The following is a 25,330-nucleotide window of genomic DNA, read 5'->3' as shown; positions in this document are numbered from 1 at the left end:
TTATTTACTATAAAAAATGAACATAGATGCACCTATAGAGAAAATTTAACCTAAATTCATAATAAATTTCTATGAAATTCAAAGAAATTTACTCTGAATTTAGGACAAATTCCTTGTATAAGGGCATCTATTTTCACTTTGAGAGGAGCTCAACAAGGCAGAGAGGGACGGGCTTATAAACCGGTGTGAGCGCCCTTCGGTTGGCGAGGTGGGACTAAACTCTGACCGCTACTAGGACCAACCCTTTAGTCCCGGTTTGTGGTATGAACCGGGACTAAAGGGTGAGCCTCTGGTCCCGGTTCAAGCCACCAACCGGGACCAATGGTGGTGGGCCAGGAGCGAGGCCCATTGGTCCTGGTTTGTCCCACCAACCGGGACCAAAGGGGCCGGACGAACCGGGACCAATGCCCCCACGAGGCCCGGCAGGTCCCTGGCCGCACGAACCGGGACCAATGCTCACATTAGTCCCGGTTCGTGACTGAACCGGGACTAATGTGAATATTGCCCTGTGACCAAAGCCCAGTTTTCTACTAGTGGCTCTGGGCCCGAGTAAAAAAAATCTCACTTCAAACCCAGACCTCGAGGGGCATCAACCTGTAGTATAGACACTTTCGAATGGATGATGACGAGGGAACATGACGTCTCCGGAAAGTTTCGTGAACTGCAATGACTCAAGTTGGATCATGAAGACACCCTCAGCTGTCCCCAAGAACACCAGATTATTTTCCTCAGCATACCCTATTATGCTTATTAGGTACCCAGACTCTGAATTCAGGGAAAGTAGTTCATCCAATGCAACAGTTCTCCCCAGCCCCCATGAAGCAACACCATTGCAGTCAGTTTTCCTTTTCCATAACTGGGCGGTGAAGTTTGATACGAGGAATAAACCCAGCCCACCACCATCTGCCCGCACGGGCATGAGGCGGCAATATTCAAGCATATCCACTGGCAGCTGTATCGTGGCTAGGCTCTGCATCTTCAAATCAAACTCAAGGATCTGCGTCTCTGGATCTAATTCATAGCCTGGTGAAGTAACAAGTATTGAGTAAACGGAGTCCCCAACCAGCACAGCAGGTCCCAAACTAACATAAGACTCCGCTGTAATTAGTGTTGAGAAGAGATTTCCCCATACGCCAGTCTCTGACGAGTAAACGCAGGTGAAGACAGATACCATTTGCCCCTCGGCGTCTTCATCGTCGTCGTCGTCTAGCGCTCCTACCAAGAGGACCTGGAACTGGAAGTGGGCGTCTCCGGCAGCACGAAGCACCGCCCCGTCGATCAGCGCCCTCTCCGCGTCAAACCCCGGCGGAAGGGCAATGCGGCGCTGGTCGCCGTGGATGGGGTCCCACACTAGGAGCTGGGGCAGCACGCAGTCGAAGTACAGTGCTAGGCCATGGCGGCATCCAAGGGATCTGACGTGCCTGCTGTCGCTGAGCTGCAAGGAGAAGCGGCCGGGCGAGACGCGGTTGGGGGGATCCACGGTGGGCCGGAAGGGAACGATGGGGTGGCTGTCGAACAAACCGAGGAGGGGCGGGTTGCGGCGGTGGTGGATGCGGAAGCAGCGGCAGAAGCCGGGGTCGGAGGCGAGGCCGCGCCAGCGCTTGCAGACGAGGGAGGCGCGCGGGAGGGAGTACGGCTGCGGCGGGAGGCGGAGGAGGATCTCGGAGAGGAGGTCGTCGTCGTCCAGCGGCGACCGGCGGTGGCGGCTCATCTCGGCCCGCTCACTCCTCATGCGGGGAAGAAAGTAAGTGGTTTTAGCGGGCGCCGGCTGGTTCCGCGCGCTCCAGCGGTGGCGGGAACTTACCGTGTGCGGGAGAAAGCGGCACGCGGTGCAGTAGATTTGGCGCGCCGCTTCGCGCGCCTATAAAATCCCGCGCTCGCCACGCGCACAGAACACAGCCACGCGCCCTCCCCTCGCAACCTCGCCGCTTCGCCACCTTGCCGCTTCGCCACCTCGCCGCTTTGCGCGCCACCACCGCGCCACCATGCCGCCGCGCTGCCGGGGTTCTTCGGGCTACCGCGGCGTCCGCGAGCGCCCCAAAGGCTGGTACTCCGCCGAGATCCGGTCCGGCGACGTCCGGCTCGGCCTCGGGTCGTTCCGGAGCGCGCACGAGGCGGCCCGCGCGTACGACGTGGCGGCGTGGCGCTTGGAGAGCCCCCGGTCGCAGATGAACTTCCGGGACGTCTTCACGCGCGAGGAGGCGCAGCGCGTCGCCCCTCCGCCGCGTCTCATCATCGACATGGACCGTGCCGACCACGCTTGGCGGCAGCGCCGCCTCCTCATCGCCGAGGAGGACGAGCGAGCCATGGCGGAGTGGCGCCGTCGCCACCCGGAGGACGTCACCGATGAGCGTGCCTACTGGGCGGAGAGGACGGGAAGGCGCTGCGCGAAGCGGGCGGACCGGCGTCGGCAGAAGGCATTGGCGAATGCGCAGTGCGATATCGTTGAAGCAGGTGGGAGGTCGATCTTCACGTCAGACGATGAACGTTGGGACGACATATGGCTCGATACCTCGGACAACACCAACGAGGATGATGATGGTGATGATGGTAGCGACTTGGAGTAGTTTCTATCTATGTATGCCGTAGTAGTTTCTATCTAGTTGCACCGTAGTTCTATCTATCTATGCTTTCGAACTATCTATCTAGTTGCACCGATGTAAAATACCTTTGTATCGTTTTTTAACTATGCAATTTAAAAAATGTTGTAGAATGAGCGCGCACTGCATTTTTTGCGCGCTGCTGGAGCGGCACGCGCTGCTTTTTAACGCGGCTGGTGAAGCCAGCGCTGCGCGCCGCGCCAAACCAGACGATAGACGCGCGACAAAGCAGTTTTTAACGCGCGGCGCGTTCGGCGCCTGTTGGAGATGCTCTAAAGCGGTGGGGTGGATGATGGACTGAGGTCCAGTGGCTTGCTGTGGTCAAGTCACAGCGCGCCTTGACCCCCTACCATCCACCGTCCCAATCGATCCTACGGCGAGCAGCAGTTCACAGCCAAACGACTCAATTTGTGGACAGAATAATAGATAACAGAGTCCACTCTCTTCTTTTTTTGAAAAAACTTTGATCTATTCATCAACTGTTAAGGTAGTACAAAGAATACTAGAAGTAAAATTTACATCCAGATCCGTAGACCACCTAGCGACGACTACAAGCATCTCAGACCGGACATCGTATTCGTCCACGGACCGAAGGGACCAGTCTACGGACAATGATATGGGAGCCGACCATCCAGCTGTAGCCGCAAATGTCCGGTTACATTTTGGAAGAAATTTAACAAAAGTGAACAAATTTTATGCATATTTAAACAAACCGAATGATATTCAATCATACTTGAATAATTTCTAAAAAACGAATGCTTTTCATCTAAACAGTTCAAATTCATTACATTTCGACATATTCATTACACAATTTTGGTGTAGTGAGCATATGCCTCGTCCATGGTGATGTCGGCATGGGCCGGCGAGGATGGTGGCGCCGGATCGTCAATTCGTCATCGACCGCCTCTTCTATTGGGGTGTCCGGTGGTAAGCTCGTCAGTGTGCTGGGATGCCAGCTGGCTATAGACCTGGCCATGGGCAGTCCGGCCCAAAAATCCCGGGCCGGGCTGAGCCCGTGTGTGCCATCGGGTCAGATTCGGGCTTGGAAACTAAGCCCGACGTGTAGGTCGGGCCGGGCTCGGGCCTGTAGAAAACGTGTTTTTAGCCATAGTCGGGTCGGGCCGACCGGGCCATGCCGGGCTTTCTCGGGCTTGGGCCGGGCTCGGGCTTGATTTTGTAGGCCCGGTGGCCAGGCCGGGCCGGGATTGGGCCTGGGTTTTAGCACCGGGTTTTTTAGCCCGGCCCAGCCCGAGATATGCCCATGTATAGCCGGCTACAATGGCGTTGATCTCCTTCTTCTAGTCAGATGAGAAGCTGTCCCAAAGGGCTTTGGAGCTTGAGAAGACCATGGCAGGGGTGGTGTCGAGAGGAGGAAGGTAGCGGAGGAGGTTGGATGCAGCAATGGTCGGGCTTGGAGTTTAAATAGCAAGCGAATGGCAAGGCAAGTGGTGAGGTAGTTAATGGTGGGCCGCAGATAGACGGGCGAAGGGTGGCGCGGAAGCAGGTTCCTCGGCAACCGCACGTGTTTAATGTAGGGAGGCGGATGGACGGGTTGTCGTTTGAACGCAGAGCAGCCGCGTGCACTGGAAAGCGGCAGGGGCGGCACCACGCCGCTTTAATATCGGAGTCACGCGAGAGGTCATGTTCGCTCTAGACCGGCATAAATGCGACACTAGCGTTCTGGAGCGGCACTGACTGCTTCAATACCCATTAACAGCTTTGACCAGAAGTAAAAAAAAAAAAACAGCTTTAACCAATGATTTTCCACGTGTCAGCTCTCATTTGGTAATGAAGCCACGCGTAAGCTCTACCTTGTGACAAGTGCCCCCTATCCAATGAATGATATGTATCTATGAAACGACGACATGTGGCGCAACCCAACAATGGTCCGTTTAGTTAAAATACCAATCTAGTAAGAGGCCCACAAGATTTAGGCAAAAGTTAGCGGGCCGATGCACTAACGGCCTGCTTGCAAATAGCCCAAAGACAAAACAAAACAAAACAAATCTTACAGGACAATTTCTACTACTTTCGTTACATTATTACAGGACGACGACGCGGGGGGCCTGGTTTTGTGACCGTTTACAAGCTTTTATTTATCCCCCGCTTTGTATTTCAAAGCAAACCACCATTGTACACATCGCAATGCTGGGGCGAGCAGCACATCAAGCCTAAAAAAAAGAAAAAGAAAAAAATGCCAACAACGGCAGCTCGACAAAGCGCGGAAGACCCGCGACCGCTGCGCCCTCCGGAACGATCTGTACTTTTGGTGTTGTTTGCTTTGGAATACAAAGTGGGGGAAACCCTTTTTGATACTCAAGGAGTATATTACAGCTTCTGTTGGAACAATCTTACAGGGGATTATATTGCACACATTAAGCTATTAACGGTGCCGTTGTAAGATCTTCCCCCAAAACCGTGTTATAACTAATGGAGTAAATATGTTTCATTTTAATCGTCTAACAATAAAACTACAAATATTTAGATGGATTTTGTGGCTTGATGCTCGCCATCTTCCATTGCTGTGGATATGTTGTTGCCTTGTTCCTATGGAGCATAAGTTGAGAGGCCCTTCACATCCACGTAGCATCTACCAGGGGCTGCCCAGGGGATCCTCCATGGCAGGGGACAAGAGATGGAGACAACACGGATCCTTCCCTCCAAGCTAGGGTTGATGGAATAGGGGTCGCAGTGGAGGAGAAAGCATTTGCGAGGGCGCACACAGACCCATCGACCGTGAGAATTCCGGTGGCGAGCACACGGAGCCATGACGGAAAAGAGAGGAGTAAGACGCAACGACAGTGCAAGGTTGAGCACAGCTTGTGTGCACGGCGTGGCAGCTCCGAGAGGAGCTAGTGGTCAGAAAGGCATAACGGGCAGAGTTGTGGCGACATATCAAGGCATAACGGACCTCGTATGGGTGACTGCCATCTCATCTCTCGAGTGAAACTCTACCGCCGCTGCATCCATCTAGCCCGCTCCGCCATTGTGCTACATCGGTAGCAGCTACACTGATCTCGAGGAGGATGGTGCAACCCGTGCTTCGCCAAACGTGTGTGTTGCCCGACATGGGCTCGCCGCGCTCGAGGAGGATGAGATGGCAGTCACCCATACGAGGCAAAGGGCCTCAGAACGTTCATAAATTCAGAAATTTATCTAGCACCCCATAAATTTGGAGAAGATTTTCACAATTTTGAAAGATTGATCGCGAAATTTTTAAAATGTTCATAAATTTTTAAAAAATGTTAATGAATTTTGATATTTTTTTAGTTTGAAAAAGTTAACGAATTAAAAAATGCCACAAAATTGAAAAATGTTTGTGACTCTAGAAAATGATCAGGAACTTTAAAAAGTTCATGAATTTTAAAAAAATGTTTTGCATTTAAAAAGTGTTCACGAAAATGAAAAATATTCATGAATTAAGAAAAATCAAGTTCAAAAAATGTTTAAAAATTTGAAAAAAGTTCAACAATTCAAAACAATCACAAACTTGAAATGTTTCACAAATTTCAAAAAAATGCACAAATTTATAATAATTGTGATTTTTAAAAAATGTTGGCAGATAAAAAAACTCACGAATTTGGAAAGTAAAAAAGAAAAGAAAAGAAATAATAAAAAACAAAACAAAACCAAAAAGAAGAAAAAAAAATAAAGAAAACCGGCCCGAAATCTTTCCAAAACTGGGTGAGAAGCTTCCAGAACCTTCCTAAAACGCTCCATGAAAATCGCTATGTACAACCGCTCCAGGAAGCACCCGGCAGCGTCGCTTGATTACCCGGCCCATTAGCGTGCGCGCATAGGCGACGACGCGCTAGCGCTCAGAGCGGACGGCCCATATCACTCCCGTATCCCAACAGCATCCATACAAGAAAAACAGTATCCGACCGACAAGAACGTCGCTGTATATAGTTTCTCCATTCCTCTTCATGAACCGAGAATCATCAATAATTCCACACGCATGCACCGACCGAGCACGCGCACCGGATGCACCCCCTTCCTTGGACCACGCGCGCACCCTATCCTACTCCGTTGGCTGGTCCACAAGGCGCAGCGACGGCGGCTCCGATACTGGTTGCGCGCAACCAATTAGAGCATCTCCAACACACGCTCAAAAAAAGCTCCGCGCATTAAAAATTTGTTTTTTTTGTGCCGAACAGCTCCAGCAGATGCTGTAGCGCTAAAAGTTTTAGGGCGCGTGCTGAAAAACGCTATCGCGCGCAGCATATTTTGTGCTCCGGATTGCGCGCGCTTCACAATTTGCACTGTCTGCTTTTTGGGTGCGCGTTTTTGGGCATCTGTTAAAGCAATGTTGGTCCCGGCGCATTAAAAGTGCTACAGTGACGCTGTAAAACTTTTATTGGGCGCGAAATTTTTGTGCGGCCGTTGGAGATGCTCTTAGGAAAGGCCTTATTCGCTAAATCTGGCTTGATTTATCATATGCCAACTTGGCCTCCTAGTCTTGTTAAACCGTGGCAACTTGGCCTCCACGCACGCCTATAAAAGGGGATCCATGCACCACACTCAGCACAGCACAACATCCTCTCACAGATACAACAGCAGAGAGATCAAGCCGATCCAAGCCAATGGCAACCAAGAGCCTCCTTCTCGCCGCTCTCCTGGCCCGGAGGCGGGCAAGCAGCCTCCACTGGCGATCGTCTCCAGCGTAATGCTATGCAGCACCGGGAACTCCATCGACACGGCCGCGGCACCGCCGTTCCCGAGTAAGCACCTCTGCCAGCCTCTTGCCCGGATGCCATATACACAACCGTCTTATGTTTGCTTTGCTTCTCTGCTTTGGACAGACGCCGCCGTGCGGTTGGTGTGCGGCGTAACGTGATGGCAAGCGTGACGGCGGACCGCACCGGAGCCTACACCATGAACATGGGTAGGGTCACCTCATCGCTGCTCGCCCGCAACCAGTGCAAAGTGGTGGTGGTCACCCCATTAGCCGCGTGCAACGCGTCCCTGGCCAACATCACCGGGACGCTGGCCGCGCCGGTGCAGCTCGTGAGTATTGGTGCTGACCTCCCTATTAACAACGACGCCGAGAACCTCATCGGCGGCATCGTCTAGATGCTCGACTACAACCGGCGTGTCGAACGACCATATGACGGACCTAAATAAACACTGTGCGTACCAACCTACCAATGTACCCAATTGTCAACTATCCTCGCTCTACTCATGTGGTATGTGTTACCGCTTCTAAGAAGCACATAAGTAAAGCATATCGCCTAATACTCTTGAGAGAGAGTCACGTGATCGATGTTCGTTCGATGTGAAAAATGAAGCTACGTCTATGATTCTATATGTGATTGATTACTTGCTTTTTCTTACATTGTGATTGATTACTTGTTTATCAGCTCATTTCCCCATGGTACCCATACAATGATACAAACTTGCATCTAGCACCATAATTTGTGTATTGCTACAGGCTAAAACGCACTTTGCTGTGTTGCTCTTCGCTTATGAGAGATTAACTCATTTTTACCCAATACTCCCTCTATTCCTAAGTATAAGATGTTTTAGCATTTCAATTTGAACTGTCAAAACGTCTTATACTTAGGAACGGAGGTAGTAGATTATTTTAGTCGGTTGAATTGTTTTTAGTTTTATCTAGGTTTGGCTTGAGTTTTAATTATATTGTGATGGTGTTTTTTTTCCATATAGCATACTAGACTGAAGACAATATTTGCTCTGAGAAGGAAGTGAATTTTTGGTGCATGATTAGGGTGTCTTTACACGTTTCAGTATCGCTGTCAGTTCATAGTGGTTGGGTGAGCCACTTGAGAGCTCCTATTCCACGCTGAAATTGTGGAATTCCTGCTATGACAGTCGCATGGGCTGGTGGCCCCCGAAGCTCTTGCTCGTTCAGCTCGGCTCCCTGCTCAGCTTGCTTGTTTAGATTTGGAAAAAATCATTAAATTAAAATATGCTCATGGATTTTCAAAATGTTGTAGATTAAAAAATAATAGTTTTTTAATGTTCAGGAATTAAGAAAATATCCATGGATTTTTAAAACATTTGCGATTTTGCTTTAAAGTCTCAAACTAAAAAAACGTTCACTAACTTTAAAATTGTTCGTGAACTTAAAAATATATGAGGAAAACTGTTTACAAATTTAATAAAGATGTTACGGAAATTTAAAAATATTTACAACTTTTAAAATGTTCATGAATTTTAATAAACGTTCATGAATTTGAAATGATAAAAAATAAAAGTGAAAATTGAAGAAAAGACAATACCCAAAACACTTAACTAGCGATGCACACTTTCAGACGGACCCCTTAGTGTCCCCACAGGCGGCACGCATCAGGAGGCTCCAAATCAAGCGAGCTTAGTATCATATTAATAAATGTAATAAATCACAAATTTGTTTTCTTTATTGATTAGTTAAAAATAATTTGTCTCTGGCTATTTTTGTGGAATTTGGTCCGTGTTTTGTCTTCGGTGGATCTACTTGGATCTGGTCTATGTTCGTCTGCACTCATTTGTCTATAGGTTGGATCATTTTGATCTACGCTTCTCTTAATCATCGATGATTGATATGCTGGTACGCTGGTCCTTTTGGGGTCTTAGCACGACGACTTTCTAATTGACTATGACAACAAGGTTTTTCATGCTCTGATGAGGGACGGGCGATGACGGCGGCGTGTCGAAAAAGTTCTGATCATAAGATCTATGCCTTTTACTCTATCTCGTGATGTGTGTCAGGTACTTCTGTCATGTTTAATCTTCTCCAAGTTTCGGGAACAATGATGATGAATTATCAGACCACTCTTAGTCTGAAAACCGAGTACATTCAGTACAGAAACAAGAGTATGTCTAGTCTGAAAACAGAGTTTATTCAGTCCAGAAACACAGTACATCCAGATTGAACTTTGCAATGAGCTTGAGCTGCTCTGGTGCGCCCTGACAGCAGCGGTCCTGGGCATTGAACTGGAACCCCGTTACGAGCTTTCTATATCAATCCAGGCAGGTATTGCTGGCAATGCTTTGTTCCCTTGCTTACTACTCCATATTCCCTGCAGGATCTACACATATTTGCGCACACATTCGCAGTTCAACCAAACCTTACATGGTACATATGTGAAATCTGATTAGCACCGCATATATAAGAACACAACATGTTTGTGTTGCATACATCTGTACTACTCTCATAAGTACATCAAAATATGTCTAACACCCATCTTATATATACTAACACAACCGGGATGCATGGTGAGAACATCCACAACTGAGTTTCACTAGTACAAAGTGGTTATCAGTCAAGCTCTCTAGCAGCACACTCGAAGCATCATACCGCTGACCTGAAAAAGAGGCGGCGAGTGGCTAGGTGAAAGGGCACACTGGCCATAAAATTTTGAATTTTTCGCTGCTCCAAATTTGTTTCCACTCATAGCAATCATACAAAGATTGAAACTTGATTAGGACCATATAACCAAGGCATAATGACATGTGTGAAAAATCATCCACGCAGTTTTGGAGAGGTGGGGATTCTCTATGAATAAAGGCTTATTTTTGAGATACATCTGCATAAAGCTTTCGTACTACAAAAATATAAAACTAAGGTTTTCACTCTCCAACACGAACAAACTGACAGCAGACGTAGACCAAATATATGCTACACAGTACACGCATATGCTTTCAGCCAAAGTGCCAAACATAGAGAACAGGGGGAACCAAAATACTTTATACATCAAATGGCTTGGTGCATATATACGACTAGAAGGGGAGTGTGGTCACATTGGTAGCAACTTTAATCAGCTCATATCCGTGCTAACCAAACTATAGGAAAAAAAATTGAGAGAGAGGGAGAGAAAACAGTCACCCATTATAATTTAACGCAATCAACGCAAACATAGGCCACCAGAAGCTAAGATAAAGGAGGATATGGCATCCAAGGGCACAGCCAAAATCTGATTCTCCACTGATTAGGCACTGTTCATCCACAGATTTTCACTGATGCCATAGGGCAAGAAAAGCTTACTGAACTAGCTGTTCGAGTTTTAGTGTATTTGAAGCCATGTTGCTTATATAGCTTATTAGGCATTCCTATACTCAAGATTTGTTAGCTAGATGCGGCTATACAAAATTTACCATCACCAAACCAATTTCAGGGGAAAAAGGAATAATAATGCTAGTAGGCAGTAGTACTATTTAGTAATGCAGAATTGCCTTTGTTGTACTTCAAACGGCACAGTTTGCAAGCAGATATGGCAACTGACATTTTTTAGATCTTCAGTCAAGCGGCATTTATAGCCCATTAGGCATTTCTTTCATGATGATTTGTTAATCCAGATGTATTTATACTATATTAAAAACCTAAAGAAAATGTGAATCTATGAGAGAAAAATGATAAGGAATGCAAACATAGACGATCCTTTTGGTCCATCGAAATTTTTTATGCCAAAAGAAATTTCAGTACAAACGATATTATTTGGTCCATTCAGAAATCTGTATGAAGGGAACATGAATATACTCATTATACCAGGAGATTTCACTCATGTAACCAGATCACACTCGCTCAAATCCTAATTATCACTCAAACCGATCGCAACTGGACAATCTACCAGCTTGTTTTCGTAGAAGAACAGTTCAGATACCTCAACTTGCATGCAGAAGATAAGCTTACCTGCTCAAGCAATACATCACAACAACATATCTAAGAGAGTAACTGTCTTATGTATTGTCTCCATCGCGTCCACCACGAATGCCTGAGAACTTCTGCTCGCCTTTTTCCACCACTAGTGCCTGTTATACAAACATAAGAAATCAAACGGCCAATGACGTTGCAAAGAAAAAGTCAAATAAATACGAGGAGGCATCAACAAGATACTTAGATCAACACGCAGTTGTGATCTGAAAAGATGAAATGAACTCCACTTTATTGATTTTTCATGGTACAAACGAGTTTTGAAGTTCATGGTATTAACTCAATTATTGCTTGCAAAATAGGGCTTCATACCATGCAAAACTCAATTTATTATCTACTCCCTCCGTAAACTAATATAAGAGTGTTTAGAACACTACTTTAGTGATCTAAATGCTCTTATATTAGTTTACAGAGGGAGTATAATGCAATAGGACTCTACTACAGGTGATAAAATGGTCAACTGTTTTGTAAGTTTCAAACCAAGTCAAGTATTATGGATTTAAGATTATTAGCAAGCTTACTAGAGATAAGAATACTGAAAGAAAGAAATGTAACTAGCTTTTAATTTTCCAAATGTACCAGTCAGGCTACCTATTTGACATTTTATTTTGTCCAAGCAAATTAGTCCTATAGTTGTCTTCAGCTTCAAACTGTTATGTACCTAATCTTGAAAAGAAAACTGCACTGCACCCATGCGCTACTACTACCAATATACAACTCTTGCGTATTTCAGTAGGCAGGCAACTATGTAGTTCAGTTCAATTATTCCTTGAAGAATTAGCCAACACCGGTGTTCATTGTTTTAGTGTACAGATTTTCCATATAATTTATGCATCCCATAGCTGATCTGTGCTTGATCCATGTCTTCAAGATAAAAGATTGTGCATCCGATTATTTCATGAATGCATAGCTTGCAGATACTTCCCTCCCAGGGCGTGCATATTTATGTCCCTATATTTTTTATTCTTCCATCCATAGCTCTGACTTGAATTAGTTAGTTAAAAGTTTGAAGGTGAAACAACAATGTGTGGGTAAAGAAGAGATATGTTGAAGGGGTGATCAAGCAACAATAGGAGCACGTGATATGACACTACTTAAAATCGTTACCTTAACGCAAAAGGATGTGAACAGCATTTAATCAGCCAACTATGAAACAATAACGCGGCTTTGTTATACTCACAAGTCACAATGTAAAAGGCATGCTAGTACCTGGAGTGTAGACAGTTTCGAATGGATGATAGTGAGATCCGATGGTGGCCTTGGAGATCCTCTTGAACTGCAATGACTCAAGATGGACCATGAAGACACCAACAACTGTCCAGAGGAACACCACATTGTTTTCCTCCGCATACCCTATCATATGTGGGGGATCTTTCTTTGAATGTAGTCGAAGCAGCTTGTCCAGTTCGATAATTCTTCCCGGCTCCCATATTTCAACGCGATCGCAATCGGTCTCCGTGCTCCATATTTGGGCAGTGAAGCCTGACAAGAAAAGGAAACCCATCCGACCACCCTCGCAGGCGAGCACTCTTGTAGGCTGCTTGGGGTCACTGCCTACGACTACGAGGACCACCTGGCTGGAAGTGGTCGCCGGCGTCTCTGGCAGTGGCAGCGCAAAGCACCGCCCCGCTGCCCACCACCAGGTCCAGGCGGAACTCCGGGGGGACGGTCAGGCGATGCTGGCCGCCGGCGACGGGGTCCCAGACGAGGACCTGGAGCGAGACCGGGAAGAAGAAGAGCGCGAGGCCGTGGCGCCATCCGAGGGTCGTGTAGCTGCCGTCGAGCTCCAGGGAGAAGAGGCCGCGGGGGAGGCGGTCGGGGGCGCCCAGCGCCGGCTGGAAGGTGTTCCTGTGGTGGTCGTCGAAGAAGCCGAGGAGGGGAGGGCTGCCGCGGCGGTGGTGGACGCGGAAGCGGCGGCGGAAGGCGGGGTGGGAGACGAGGCTGTGCCAGCGCCTGCAGACGAGGGAGGCGCGCGGGAGGGAGGACGGCCGCGGGGGGAGGCGCAGGAGGATCTCGGAGAGCAGGTCGTCGTCATCCAGCGATGGCCGCGGCGGGCGGGGGAGGCGGCGGCGGAAGCGGAAGCTGGCCGTTGACATTTCTCCCTAGTGGCGACGTGTGAGGTCAGTGACTAGACCAACGCCAAAGGCCCGATGGGATTGAATCCCGCAGTGCGTGCTCTGCAGCCTCCCACTCAAAGGCGGGATCCACTGAAAACCAAAAAAAAACTCAAAGGCGGGAAAAGCATCTAAAGAAAATAATCAAATGCGTGAAAAGGAACTGTCATGCCAATTGTCTAAGCTAAGCTCTTCACTAACGAAAAAAATATCTGAGCTAAGCTCGGTCATAGCTAGTACTCCCTCCGTAAACTAATATAAAAACGTTTAGAATACTAAAATAGTGATCTAAACGCTCTTATATTGGTTTACAGAGGGAGTACTATACATTCTTCTATATCTGCCGGACCCACTAACCTAACTTCATTTTTGCCATCGCAAAGACAACGATTATTGCACTAAATCGTGCGTCATCTGCTCGCATATCAAATTCCTTGCTCCTATTTTAGACCAAAGTTTTTAAAGATGAACAGAAAAAAGAAAATTACATGCCACGGTATTTAGACTATGTGATTAGGTTGTTTATAGGCTTCCCTCAGTTATAACTTTTTTTTTTTTGCTTCATGACATCGATTATGCAAAAGTTCGTGGATATCAAAGCAAAGTTTGCTAATATTGCTTCATTCAGCTTACATCTTAACAATTAAAATGCTATAATAGTTTTTTTTACAAGACAGAATAAGCACACTTGGAGAGCACATAGTAAACGGTTGTTTTATGTTAAGATCGCTCTAAGTATGGGAAGAGGGTTATCCCAAGAGATTTAGTACTCTTGTTAGAAATATATATGAAGTGTTGCCTAGCCAGACACCAAATACCAGCCAAGAACATAGGATCAGATAACACACCCTTCAAAGTGGATGTTTCATGAAGGCATAAATAAATCTCATAGGGAGAAGTACAGAAGCTCTAGTGTGTTAGAAACTACGTTGCCACTAGAGTTTGACTACTGCATCTAGAAATTGGGCACATACGTCCTACATAGTCCAGCATGTGGTACTGTGGACTGATTTTATAAACACTTCTTTGCCAGCTTGAGGACAACCCCAGAGTAAACATTCTTTTCGTCAACTTCTCTTGGCAATTCTGAAGCTTCCCTTTGGTCATACGCCCATCAGGAGTCAACATTCCCAAGTACCTTTCCTCAAAGTTTACATTCACCACTTCAAGTGTTTCCCTCACCTCATCTTGCACCATTGCTGGGCATGTTGAACCGAACATGATAGAGCATTTATTTGCATTTAGAAAACTGACCACTAGTTGATTCATAGCTTGCCAAAATGCTTTTAACTTGGATTGCTTGTTCTCGGTTGGCCTTAACAAATAACATGATGTCATCCGCAAATAGCAGGTGCGAAATTCACTTAGCACACCTACACACTTGTAATGGAGATATATTTTCTTGAGAAGAAAGCAATTCTACCCACCTCAAAGCAAAACAGAAGCACTTCTACCATGTGTGGATCCATCATTCATGGTTGCTTTGAGATTTCTGCTATTTTTCAATATTTTCATAACTTGTCTTGTTTCAAAGCGTTACATTGGTTTTCTTTTTCTCGTTTCAAAGTGTATTTTACTGTTTTGTGTATCAGCAAATCCGATCCAGAACAAGTACTCCATCCAATCCATATTAAAGCAACAATTAATATGGATCAGAGGGAGTACATACTTTCTTATTGGTAACACAATGAAACATGATGGGACATGTTGAAACAAGAAAAAACCTAACAAAACATTTTGAAAAAAAGATAGTTTATGACAATAACCAATAAGGTAACATGAATCTCAAAGCAAACACAGACGATGAATCCATAAACGAGTTATCCAATGCATGGTAGATAAACTGCTCTCCTCAGTTGAGCCCTTCCCTATATTAACGAAATGACGGAGTAGATTATTCATGGTGTGCAGGCTCTGAACAAATAGAAAAAAGCAACATCTATAATAAATTACGGCAATTCGGGCTAGTTTGGATTGCGTCCTCATGTTACCTTGCCTAATGTGAAACTATGTGGAGTTATGTCTCGCTTATTTGAGACATAGTTTTTTTGAGAAAAGTTTGCTAGGCCTTTATTGATTAGTAAAATGTTTACAGGAATTACAATTGGGTCATGCGGCGTACCCAGCCACAGATGCCTCCCCACCGGGAGAGAAACACCGTACCTAGCTAGCATGTGAGCTTCATAATTCGCAGCTCGAGGTTCAAAGGAGAAATTACAAGATCACTAGTAGAAAAAGGGTCAAATGTCAAGCACATTAGTGCCGGTTTGCTTTTGAGCCGGCACTAATGTGTGCATTAGTGCCGGTTCCAACGGCTAGCCAGCCGCTTTCATTAATACCGGTTCATGGCCGACCTTTAGCAGCGGTTCGTGCCACGGACCGGTACTAAAGTGAGTGGTGGCAGGATGTTGTCAGTCCGGGGCCCCTCCAGCACCTTTAGTACCGGTTCATGGCACGAACCGGTGCTAAAGGTCGTCCTACATAAGTCCTTCGTCCACCCGAGCTCACTCTGTTCTTCCCCTTTCCCCTCTCCTCTCTGTTCTTCCCCTCTTCCTCTCGAGCTCATCACACATTTTGCCCAAAATTTGTCAAGATTTGAAGGCCCCCATCCATTCAAATGATCACAAAGGTTAGCAACTTTGTCCTTTCATCTCTCATTGCTAGATTAGCTCTTGTAATGCTTTGTATAGTGATTAATTTATGAGTTTAGTAATTTGGTAGAAAATATATGTGCTAGTATTTGATTTATATGCAATTTGTGGTCAAAACTAACACTTAGTTTGCATATGTAGGTGTGGTTTACTTAGTGCCTTCTAAATCTCCATCGTAACCACAGTCGATCGCCCGCACCATTCCGTCGCCGGCACCACCTTGTGGTGAGCCTCTTGTTCATGAATGTTTTACATTACCAAATTGATGTTTGTGTGATTTGGATATATAGTTACTCGTATAATTATCTTACCCATACGTTGTTTGTTATACATAGTGCCATGGTTTTGATATCCGTCCCCGTCGGCCCTCGTCCTTGTTATGATTCGGATGTGGTATATTCTCTTTTAAAACTAGTTGTTGCATTTCGTGTTTATGACAAATTATGCCCATCAAGTTGACATAGATATTTTTGTCTAGGAGGTTTGTGAACCGGAAATTCCAACCGACCCTATTGTTGAGAGGTTAAATTTAGTTGAAAGAGAAAACGAGTATTTGAAAGAAAAATTGAAAAGAATTGAGGGGGAGAAGATGGAATTGGAGTTGCATGTTGCCGATGTCGACGATGATCACAAGATCAAGATGGAGAAAATGCGCTTGAAGATTAGAAAGATTAGAAAATATGCCATTGATAGTGAGGCTTGGTATCATTATGTTGTTGGATCAATTGTTACCTTAGTTGCGATCTTGACCGCATTTGTTGTTGCATTTAAATTCTTTAGTTAGAGAGTTATTTGTTTGTTGCATTTAAGTCTTGTATGAACTTTATGTATGAACTTGTATTAATTTGGTCTATTCGGTGTTGTGTAATGAAGATGAGCCGACAATGGATGTACGATGACCGATGCTCTCCCGAGTTCATTAATGGCATGCAAACTTTTCAGCTTGCGGCTGAGGCAAACAAGCGGGCGGATGGTTTTATGCCTTGTCCATGTTTAGTCTGTAAGAATGATCACAATTACTCTACGTCAAGAACCATTCACGTCCACTTGTTTAAGTCCGGTTTGATGCCCCACTATAATGTTTGGACCAAGCACGGAGAAAGAGGGGTTATGATGGAAGACAATGAAGAAGAAGAGGACGACGACGGCTATCCTGGCCATGGGTTCCCTGAATACGATGATACAACAATGGGGGAAGAAGTTGAGCCGGCAATGCGGGAAGAAGCTGAAGAAGAGGCATCAGATGAGCCCGCTGATGATCTAGGTCGGGCCATTGCCGATGCAAAAGACAAACTGCGCAAGTGATTTGGAGAAGAAGAAGTTGCAGCGCATGTTAGAGGATCACAAGAAATTGTTGTACCCGAATTGCGAAGCTGACAAGAAAAAGTTGGGCACCACACTGGAATTGCTGCAATGGAAGGCAGAGAATGGTGTATCTGACAAGGGATTTGGAAAGTTGCTGGTAATGATAAAAAATATATGCTTCCAAAGGACAACAAATTGCCCGAGAGTACGTACGAAGCAAAGAAGGTTGTCTGCCCTCTAGGGTTAGAGGTACAGAAGATACATGCATGCCCTAATGACTGCATCCTCTACCGCGGTGAGTACGAGGATTTGAACGCTTGCCCGGTATGCGGTGCATTGCGCTATAAGATCAGGCGCGATGACCCTGGTGATGTCGAGGGCGAGCGCCCCAGGAAGAAGATTCCTGCCAAGGTGATGTGGTATGCTCCTATAATACCACGGTTGAAACGTTTGTTCCAAAACAAAGAGCATGCCAAGGCGGTGCGATGGCACAGAGAAGATCGTAAGAAAGACGGAAAGTTGAGAGTACCCGCTGACTGGTCGCAGTGGAGAAAAATTGAGAGAAAGTACGGGAATGAGTTTGCAGATGACGCAAGGAACGTATGTTTGGTCTAAGCGCAGATGGCATTAATCCTTTTGGGGAGCAGAGCAGCAACCATAGCACCTGGCCTGTGACTCTATGTTTGTATAACCTTCCTCCTTGCTTGTGCATGATGCGGAAGTTCATTATGATGCCAGTGCTCATCCAAGGCCCTAAGCAACCCGGCAACGACATTGATGTGTACCTAAGGCCATTAGTTGAAGAACTCTTACAGCTGTGGAATGGAACAGGTGTACGTGCGTGGGATGAGCACATGGGGGAAGAATTTGACCTAAAGGCCTTGTTGTTCGTGACCATCAATGATTGGCCTACTCTCAGTAACCTTTCAGGACAGACAAACAAGGGATACCGCGCATGCACGCACTGTTTGGATGATACCGACAGTATATATTTGGACAATTGTAGGAAGAATGTGTACTTGGGACATCGTCAATTTCTTCCGAGCAGACATCCCGTAAGAAAGAAAGGCAAGCATTTCAAAGGTGAGGCGGATCACCGGACGAAGCCTCGCCACCGTACTGGTGCTGATGTACATGATATGGTCAAGGATTTGAAGGTAGTCTTTGGAAAGGGTCCTGGCAGACAACCTGTTCCGAATGACGCTGACTGACGCGCACCCATGTGGAAGAAGAAATCTATATTTTGGGACCTGCCCTATTGGAAAGATCTAGAGGTCCGCTCTGCAATCGACGTGATGCACGTGACGAAAAATCTTTGCGTGACCCTGCTTGGCTTCTTGGGCGTGTATGGGAAGACAAAAGATACACCTAAGGCACGGGAGGACCAACAACGTATGCATGGAAAAGACGGCATACATCAGGGTCATGCCAGCTACGCTCTTACCAAAGAAGAGAAGGAAATCTTCTTTGAATGCCTACTTAGTATTAAGGTACCGTCTGGCTTCTCGTCGAATATAAAGGGAATAATAAACATGGCAGACAAAAAGTTCCAGAACCTAAAGTCTCATGACTGCCACGTGATTATGACACAACTGCTTCCGCTTGCATTGAGGGGGCTTCTACCGGATAACGTTCGATTAGCCATTATGAAGCTATGTGCATTCCTCAATGCAATCTCTCAGAAGGTAATCGATCCAGAAATCATACCAAGGTTAGAGAATGATTTGGTGCAATGTCTTGTCAGTTTCGAGTTGGTGTTCCCACCATCCTTCTTCAACATCATGACGCACGTCCTAGTTCACCTATGTGAATAGATTAACGTTTTGGGTCCTGTATTTCTACACAATATGTTCCCCTTTGAGAGATTCATGGGAGTCTTAAAGAAATATGTTCATAACCGTGCTAGGCCAGAAGGAAGCATCTCCAAGGGCCATGAAAATGAGGAGGTCATTGAGTTTTGTATTGACTTTATTCCTGACCTTAAGCCGATTGGTGTTCCTGAATCGTGGCATAAGGGCAGACTGGATGGAAAAGGCACGCTAGGAGGGAATCAAAAAATATGTATGGACGGACATTCTCTCACTGAAGCACACTACATAGTTATACAGAATTCCGCCTTAGTGGCTCCGTATATGGACGAACACAAGAATTTTCTACGCTCCAAACACCCGGAGCGGTCTGATGACTGGATTACACGTGAACAAACCAGGAGTTTCGCCGACTGGTTGCAGACACGTACCATGCATGACGCCTCTATTGAAGATGACCTGTACTCGCTGTCCCAGTTACCATTTTCGAATATAATGACTTTCAAAGGGTACGAGATAAATGGTAATACATTTTACACGATTGCCCAAGATAAGAAGAGCACCAACCAAAACAGTGGTGTCCGCTTTGATGCAACAACCAAGACGGGAAAGGAAACATATTATGGTTACATAGAGGAGATATGGGAACTTGACTATGGACGTGGTTTGAAGGTCCCTTTGTTTCGGTGCAAATGGGTCAATATGACACGATATGGGGTAACGGAAGACCCGCAGTATGGAATGACCATAGTGGATCTAAACAATCTTGCGTATGCAGACGAACCATTCGTCCTAGCTAATGATGTCGCACAGATTTTTTATGTGAAGGATATGTCTACCAAGCCGAGAAAAAGGAAAGATAAGGAAGCGAATGCATCATACGATGAGCCAAAGCGCCACATAGTTCTTTCTGGGAAGAGAAACATCGTGGGAGTGGATGACAAGACAGACATGTTAGAAGATTATGAAAAGTTTGATGAAATTGCTCCATTCACAGTGAATATTGACCCGAGCATCCAGTTAAATGATGAAGATTTTCCATGGCTACGGCGCAAAGGGACACACGCGAAGAAAAAGTTTCACACCCAAAGATCTGGGAAGTGATCGGCTTCACTATCATCACTTTCTTTCGTGTTTCACACCCAGGAGGGAATCTCTGTAATAGTTAGGGTAGTTATGTGTTTTGGCATTTGAAACGCGAAGAAATTTTATGTGCAAACAAATTCTTTCATGCATTTACTGATTTTTTCAGCTAAATGACTCTGAAATTGAAAAGCATTTCAAATGAACTCAAAATAGGTTGAAAGTTGGCATGGTATCATAATTTCACCCACATAGCATGTGCAAGTAGAGAGGGTTACCGCAAAAACTGGATGCACTTCGTGTACAAAATGGACAATCTCTTTCAAAGTATCAGGGTTTCGGACGAAAACTCATCCGTTACAAAGGCATTTCATTTTTTAAATAACCTAAGCATTACCAAATTGAATATACTGATAAAACACACTAATATTAAACATAAGATAAAAGAATCACTGAAAAATCTATTTTCAAAGTTAAGTTATTCACAAACTAGTGATTCACACAAATTTCAAATAATTCAAAATGTAAACTATTCAAATTTGTAAACTACCGGCACTAATAGAAAGTTTGTACTTTTTTGTACCTAAAGCAAAAATATTCACAAAGAAACTCTAAATACAGCAAAAACAACTCAAAAATAAATAAAGCAAAAATAAATAAAGCAAAAAATAAAAAAGAAAATAAAAAAGCCCGCCTACTGCGCCACAGCGGCCTGCATACGACTAGAAACCCAACCTGTTGTTGGGCCAGGATGCAGGCCCAGTAGGCCCACAGGGCAGCACAGAACATTTAGGCCCAGTAGGCCTACTTTGGAGAGGAGCTCGAGAGAGCTACCGCACTGGGGCTTATAAACCAGTGCGGGCGCCCCTCGGCTAGCGAGGTGGGCTAAACTTGTCGCACCGCACCTGCGCCAGCGCACCCCCTTTAGTACCGGGTGGTGGCTCCAACCGGTACTAAAGGGGGGGGCCTTTAGTACCGGTTGCAGCCACCACCCGGTACTAAAGGGGTGCGCTTTCCGCCGCTTGGCCTGGCCAAAATCGACCTTTAGTACGGGTTGGTGGCTCCAACCGGTACTAAAGGCCCCTCCTATATAAACAATACTTACGAAAATTTCGTCAGTTTCCTCCCACTTCTCTCTGCTGCTTCATCGCCGCCGCCCCGTCCCGCGCCGTCGCTGCCGCCGTCGCGCCGTCCCCGTCGACTCCGCGCCGCCCCCGTCCTCGTCGCGCCATCCGCGTCGCCGGCCCGTCCCCATCCCCGCACCGGCCCGCGTCCCCGTCCCCGCACCGGCTCGCGTCGCCGTCGCCGTCGCCATCGCCTCGACCTCGCCCGCGCTGTGAGCCTCTGTCCCCCCTCTCCTCTCCCTCCAATCGAAGCCGCCGGCGCCGTCGCCTTGGCTCGCCGTCGCCGTTGCCTGCACACACGACACATACACACACACACACACACACACCATACACACACACATACACAATTTTTGTTCTGTTTTTAGTTTTTAGTTTTTTTGTTTTTAGTTTTTAGTTTTTCTGTTATTAGTTATTAGTTTTTAGTTTTATCAGTTTTTTCTGTATTAATGTTATAGAAATGTTAGTTATATAGAAATGTTAGTTATATATAGAAATGTTAGTTTTTTCTGTATTAATGTTATAGAAATGTTTGTTATATAGAAATGTTAAAGAAAAATTAGTTATACAATTTTAGTTATAGAAATGTTAGTTTTAGATATGGCGATGTTTTTTTAGTTTATTATATCTTTAGTTATAAAATTTAGAATTTGCATATAAGAAATCACAATCCAATCATTTAAAATGTTACTTTACTTTTGCGGCATATAGTATTTGTTGTCGACGATGCCCGGCCCGCATCCTCGCCGTCGACCCGTTCGCGAGACGTCCTGCTTCAGAGGACCCATGTTCGGGATTGGGCTCCGCCGGGCTGGCACTGGGAGGTGCTACCTGGAGGGGCGCGACGCTTGGTGAGGAACCCGGCCTCGGGTCCCGTCGTCGACCCTGATCTCCTTTGGTGGCGTTTGCGTGGGCCACATTCGGTGCAGAGGGATCCGGCCCCGCCGGAGGTGGTGCGTCGTCATGTCAGGGAGGAGGACGAGCCCGTCCATCACTACATGGCTGCTATGGACGTCAGGTTCTCCAATACCTGGCAGGTTCTTTGAGATGACCGGAGATATGATCCTGTGATGGTTCCTTGTCTTTGGGTGTCCACCGCCCGCACCCCAGGAACCGCGAGTGGCCTAGATTCTTCTATAGTATTCGATCTTTATTAGCTACCTAGCCAGTGATGTATTCGAGATTATATATTATTCGAGACGATGTATTCGAGATTATATATTATTCGAGACGATGTATTCGAGATTATATATTATTCAAGACGATGTATTCGAGATTATATATTATTCGAGACGATGTATTCGAGATTATATATTATTCGAGACGATGTATTCGAGATTATATATTATTCGAGATGATGTATTCGAGATTATATATTATTCAAGACGATGCATATTATGTACTATATGATTTAGTTTTTCCTTATTGATTGCATCCATGCATTGTAATTTGAATACTAAATTGTTTTATATTTCTTCGGTATTAGTTAAATAAAAGCTATGGCGGACAATACCGGCAGAGAGGGAGAAGAGGCCCTGTTCGAGATCATACGCAGCCCTAGCAGGCCAGATGATCTGAATGAAGCAAATGACGCTCCCAATATCTGAACAATACCGGGGAGGGTGATGATAAGATATTCGATCTCGACGACCGAGCTGATGAAGTCATGAACTATGATTATGATTATGATGACGCAGACAATGATTATGATGACGAATACAATATTGATCTTGAAATAACAAAGACTACCGGCGAGGTATATTTATATAAGCAGGCATCTAGTGATCATCACATGTTTTTTTATTTGAAGATATATTAACGAATCGATCTTTCTTCTTTCAGCCCTCCTGATCGAGAAAATCTGCTTCTACACACAGCAGGACAAAGCGCGGCCCGGGCAAAAAGTTGAAGGAGGGTGTAAAGTACAACATCGATTCCATCAAAGCTAATGGCGAACCCCTCACACCTAAGAACATTGCGAACAAGTTCGTTCGTCAGTGCGGAGTTCTTGTGAAGGACCAACTCCCGATCTCCATTCAAGAATGGAAAGAGCCAAAAACTAAACGCCCAGATGTTACTTGGGTCGACGACAGAGCAAAACAAAAGCTTTGGAAATCTCTGATGGAACATTTCACCCTATCAGATTATTTCACTGATGCAGATGTGCAGAAAGTCAAGGACGCTGCTCTTAAGAAGATGGCAATTGCATTCAACACCCACAAGAAAACTGTATGGGCCAACTACCTCGCTGCAGAAAGGAAGACTCCAGAATTCAAGGGAACACTGGAGAAGCAAAGAGAACACTGGCCCGCTTTCGTGAAATTCAAGGAATCAAAATTATCTAAGGAACGGTCGAGAAAAAACAAGGCCAATGCCGCAAAAAAGACGCAGTTCCATAGGCTGGGTCCAGGTGGCTACGCGGTGGCAATGCCTAAGTGGGATAAGTCTGAGCAAGAGATGGAGGATGCAGGGGTCACTCCGGTTACTAGGAGCTGGCCCCCCAGGTGCAGAACTTGGTTCTATGCGCATGGGGGGCGTTGGACCCGAGTCTAAAAGGAGCAGAACAAAAGTTACTTGACGCAATAGAAGATGCTCGAAAGGGGGTGTTCACGCCCAACAGAGAGAACGACGAGCTTATGCGCGCCCTGGGAAATCCTGAACACCCGGGAAGAACACGAGGTAAGGGCGTTATTCCAGGGCTTTTCGGAATGGAACGACGACTACAGGACCCGTGCAAGAAAGAAGATGGAGGAGGAGAAGAAGAGGAAGCTGGAGGAGGAGCAGAGGAAGCAGGACGCGGAACGCCTTCAAGCCCTAGAAGCAAGGCACGCGGACTTGGCACTCAAATTCTAGCAGCAGCAGCAGATCGACTCACTTAGCCAGGAAAGGGGGTCTCAGCAGCGGCAGCAGCAAGCGGATGATCATCCAGCATTGGATAGCACCGTCCCAACCGTGCCGAGAAGCAGCGTTGGTTCCGCCCCGGGCGACGCACTGCTGGATACATGCCCTGTGGATGACATCATAGAGAACACTAACTGTGAGCTACACTTCAAAATGAAGAACATATCCATGAAGGTGGCGGACGCCGTTGCTTTTACAATTACCCCCGAAGCAACCTTCCATTGCGCCCCGATTCCGGAGGGCTATGCTCGTGTCTTGGTTGATGAGGTGGTGGACCCATATTCGGGGCTAGATCTTGACATTCCTGGAGGTGACGACGAGCACACACTAGGAGAGGCCATACATCGTATCATCCTATGGAGAAAGGATTGCATCATCTTTCAAAGTCCACCGACACCGCGTCTGCCGACTCCTCCTCGAAGTCCGCCACCGTGTCAGCAGACTCCCGCTCCTCCAAGTCCACGAACGCGTGAGCAGACTCCTGCTTCAAGTCCGGCACAGCGTCAGGCCACTCCTCCTGTTTCAAGTCTGACACCGTGTCAAGCCACACCTCCTGCTTCAAGTCCGGCACAGCGTCAGGCCACACCTCCTGCTTCAAGTTCGACACCGTGTCAGGCCACACCTCCTGCTTCAAGTCCGGCACAGCGTTAGGCCACTCCTCCTGCTCCAACTAAGCCACGTCAGCCGTCTCCACCGCCTAAGCAATCGCAGAAGAGACACGCCGCAGCTATGGTGCGTAGCGGTACAAGTCGAGGTAGTACAGAAAGTACAGGCGGAGACAAGCGATATAAATATGGTCCAAGCAGCCTCGCTCCTCTTCCTCAGAGGCCTTACGACATGACCGAGGAGCAAAACGATGCAATAGTGCGGGCCGAAGTGGACGCTCATTTTCGAGCGAAACCGGCAATGCCGCCGAGGGAGAAAGTGCCTGAGGAAAAGATTGACCACTTCATTCGTATGGCTAGACCACCAGCTCCCAAGCCTGATGACTCAGACTATGAGCGCCAAATCAGGAAGGCACATCGAGCACGACTACAGAAAGAAGCGAGCTCGAGCTCGAGCCAACAAGCAGCTGTCAAAAAAGCGGGAAA

At 46.4% G+C, this 25,330-nt stretch overlaps 4 protein-coding genes across 4 annotated transcripts; 2 read left to right on the top strand and 2 right to left on the bottom strand.

The window, feature by feature from the left end:
* Positions 1 to 589: 589 nt before the first annotated feature.
* LOC109785341 (uncharacterized) lies at positions 590 to 1,732 on the bottom strand. Its single transcript, XM_020343936.1, has one exon. It carries the CDS (start codon positions 1,730 to 1,732, stop codon positions 590 to 592), a length of 1,143 nt encoding a protein of 380 aa, XP_020199525.1.
* Positions 1,733 to 1,985: 253 nt separating this feature from the next.
* On the top strand, positions 1,986 to 2,567 carry LOC109785342 (uncharacterized). The gene has a single exon (XM_020343937.1). It carries the CDS (start codon positions 1,986 to 1,988, stop codon positions 2,565 to 2,567), a length of 582 nt encoding a protein of 193 aa, XP_020199526.1.
* A 4,565-nt stretch (positions 2,568 to 7,132) lies between these two features.
* Positions 7,133 to 7,945, top strand: LOC109785345 (uncharacterized). Its single transcript, XM_020343941.4, has 2 exons — positions 7,133 to 7,321; positions 7,403 to 7,945. The coding sequence occupies exons 1-2, from the start codon at positions 7,272 to 7,274 to the stop codon at positions 7,671 to 7,673; spliced, it is 321 nt and encodes a 106-aa protein (XP_020199530.1). The 5' UTR covers positions 7,133 to 7,271; the 3' UTR covers positions 7,674 to 7,945.
* A 4,855-nt stretch (positions 7,946 to 12,800) lies between these two features.
* On the bottom strand, positions 12,801 to 13,356 carry LOC109785343 (uncharacterized). Its single transcript, XM_020343939.3, has one exon. It carries the CDS (start codon positions 13,347 to 13,349, stop codon positions 12,801 to 12,803), a length of 549 nt encoding a protein of 182 aa, XP_020199528.1. The 5' UTR covers positions 13,350 to 13,356.
* Positions 13,357 to 25,330: the final 11,974 nt, after the last annotated feature.

Source organism: Aegilops tauschii, chromosome 6, assembly GCF_002575655.3.
Source record: "Aegilops tauschii subsp. strangulata cultivar AL8/78 chromosome 6, Aet v6.0, whole genome shotgun sequence".
Taxonomy (NCBI): Eukaryota; Viridiplantae; Streptophyta; class Magnoliopsida; order Poales; family Poaceae; genus Aegilops; species Aegilops tauschii.
The sequence above is the reverse complement of the archived record's forward strand: the minus strand, read 5'-3'. Positions and strand labels throughout refer to the sequence as shown.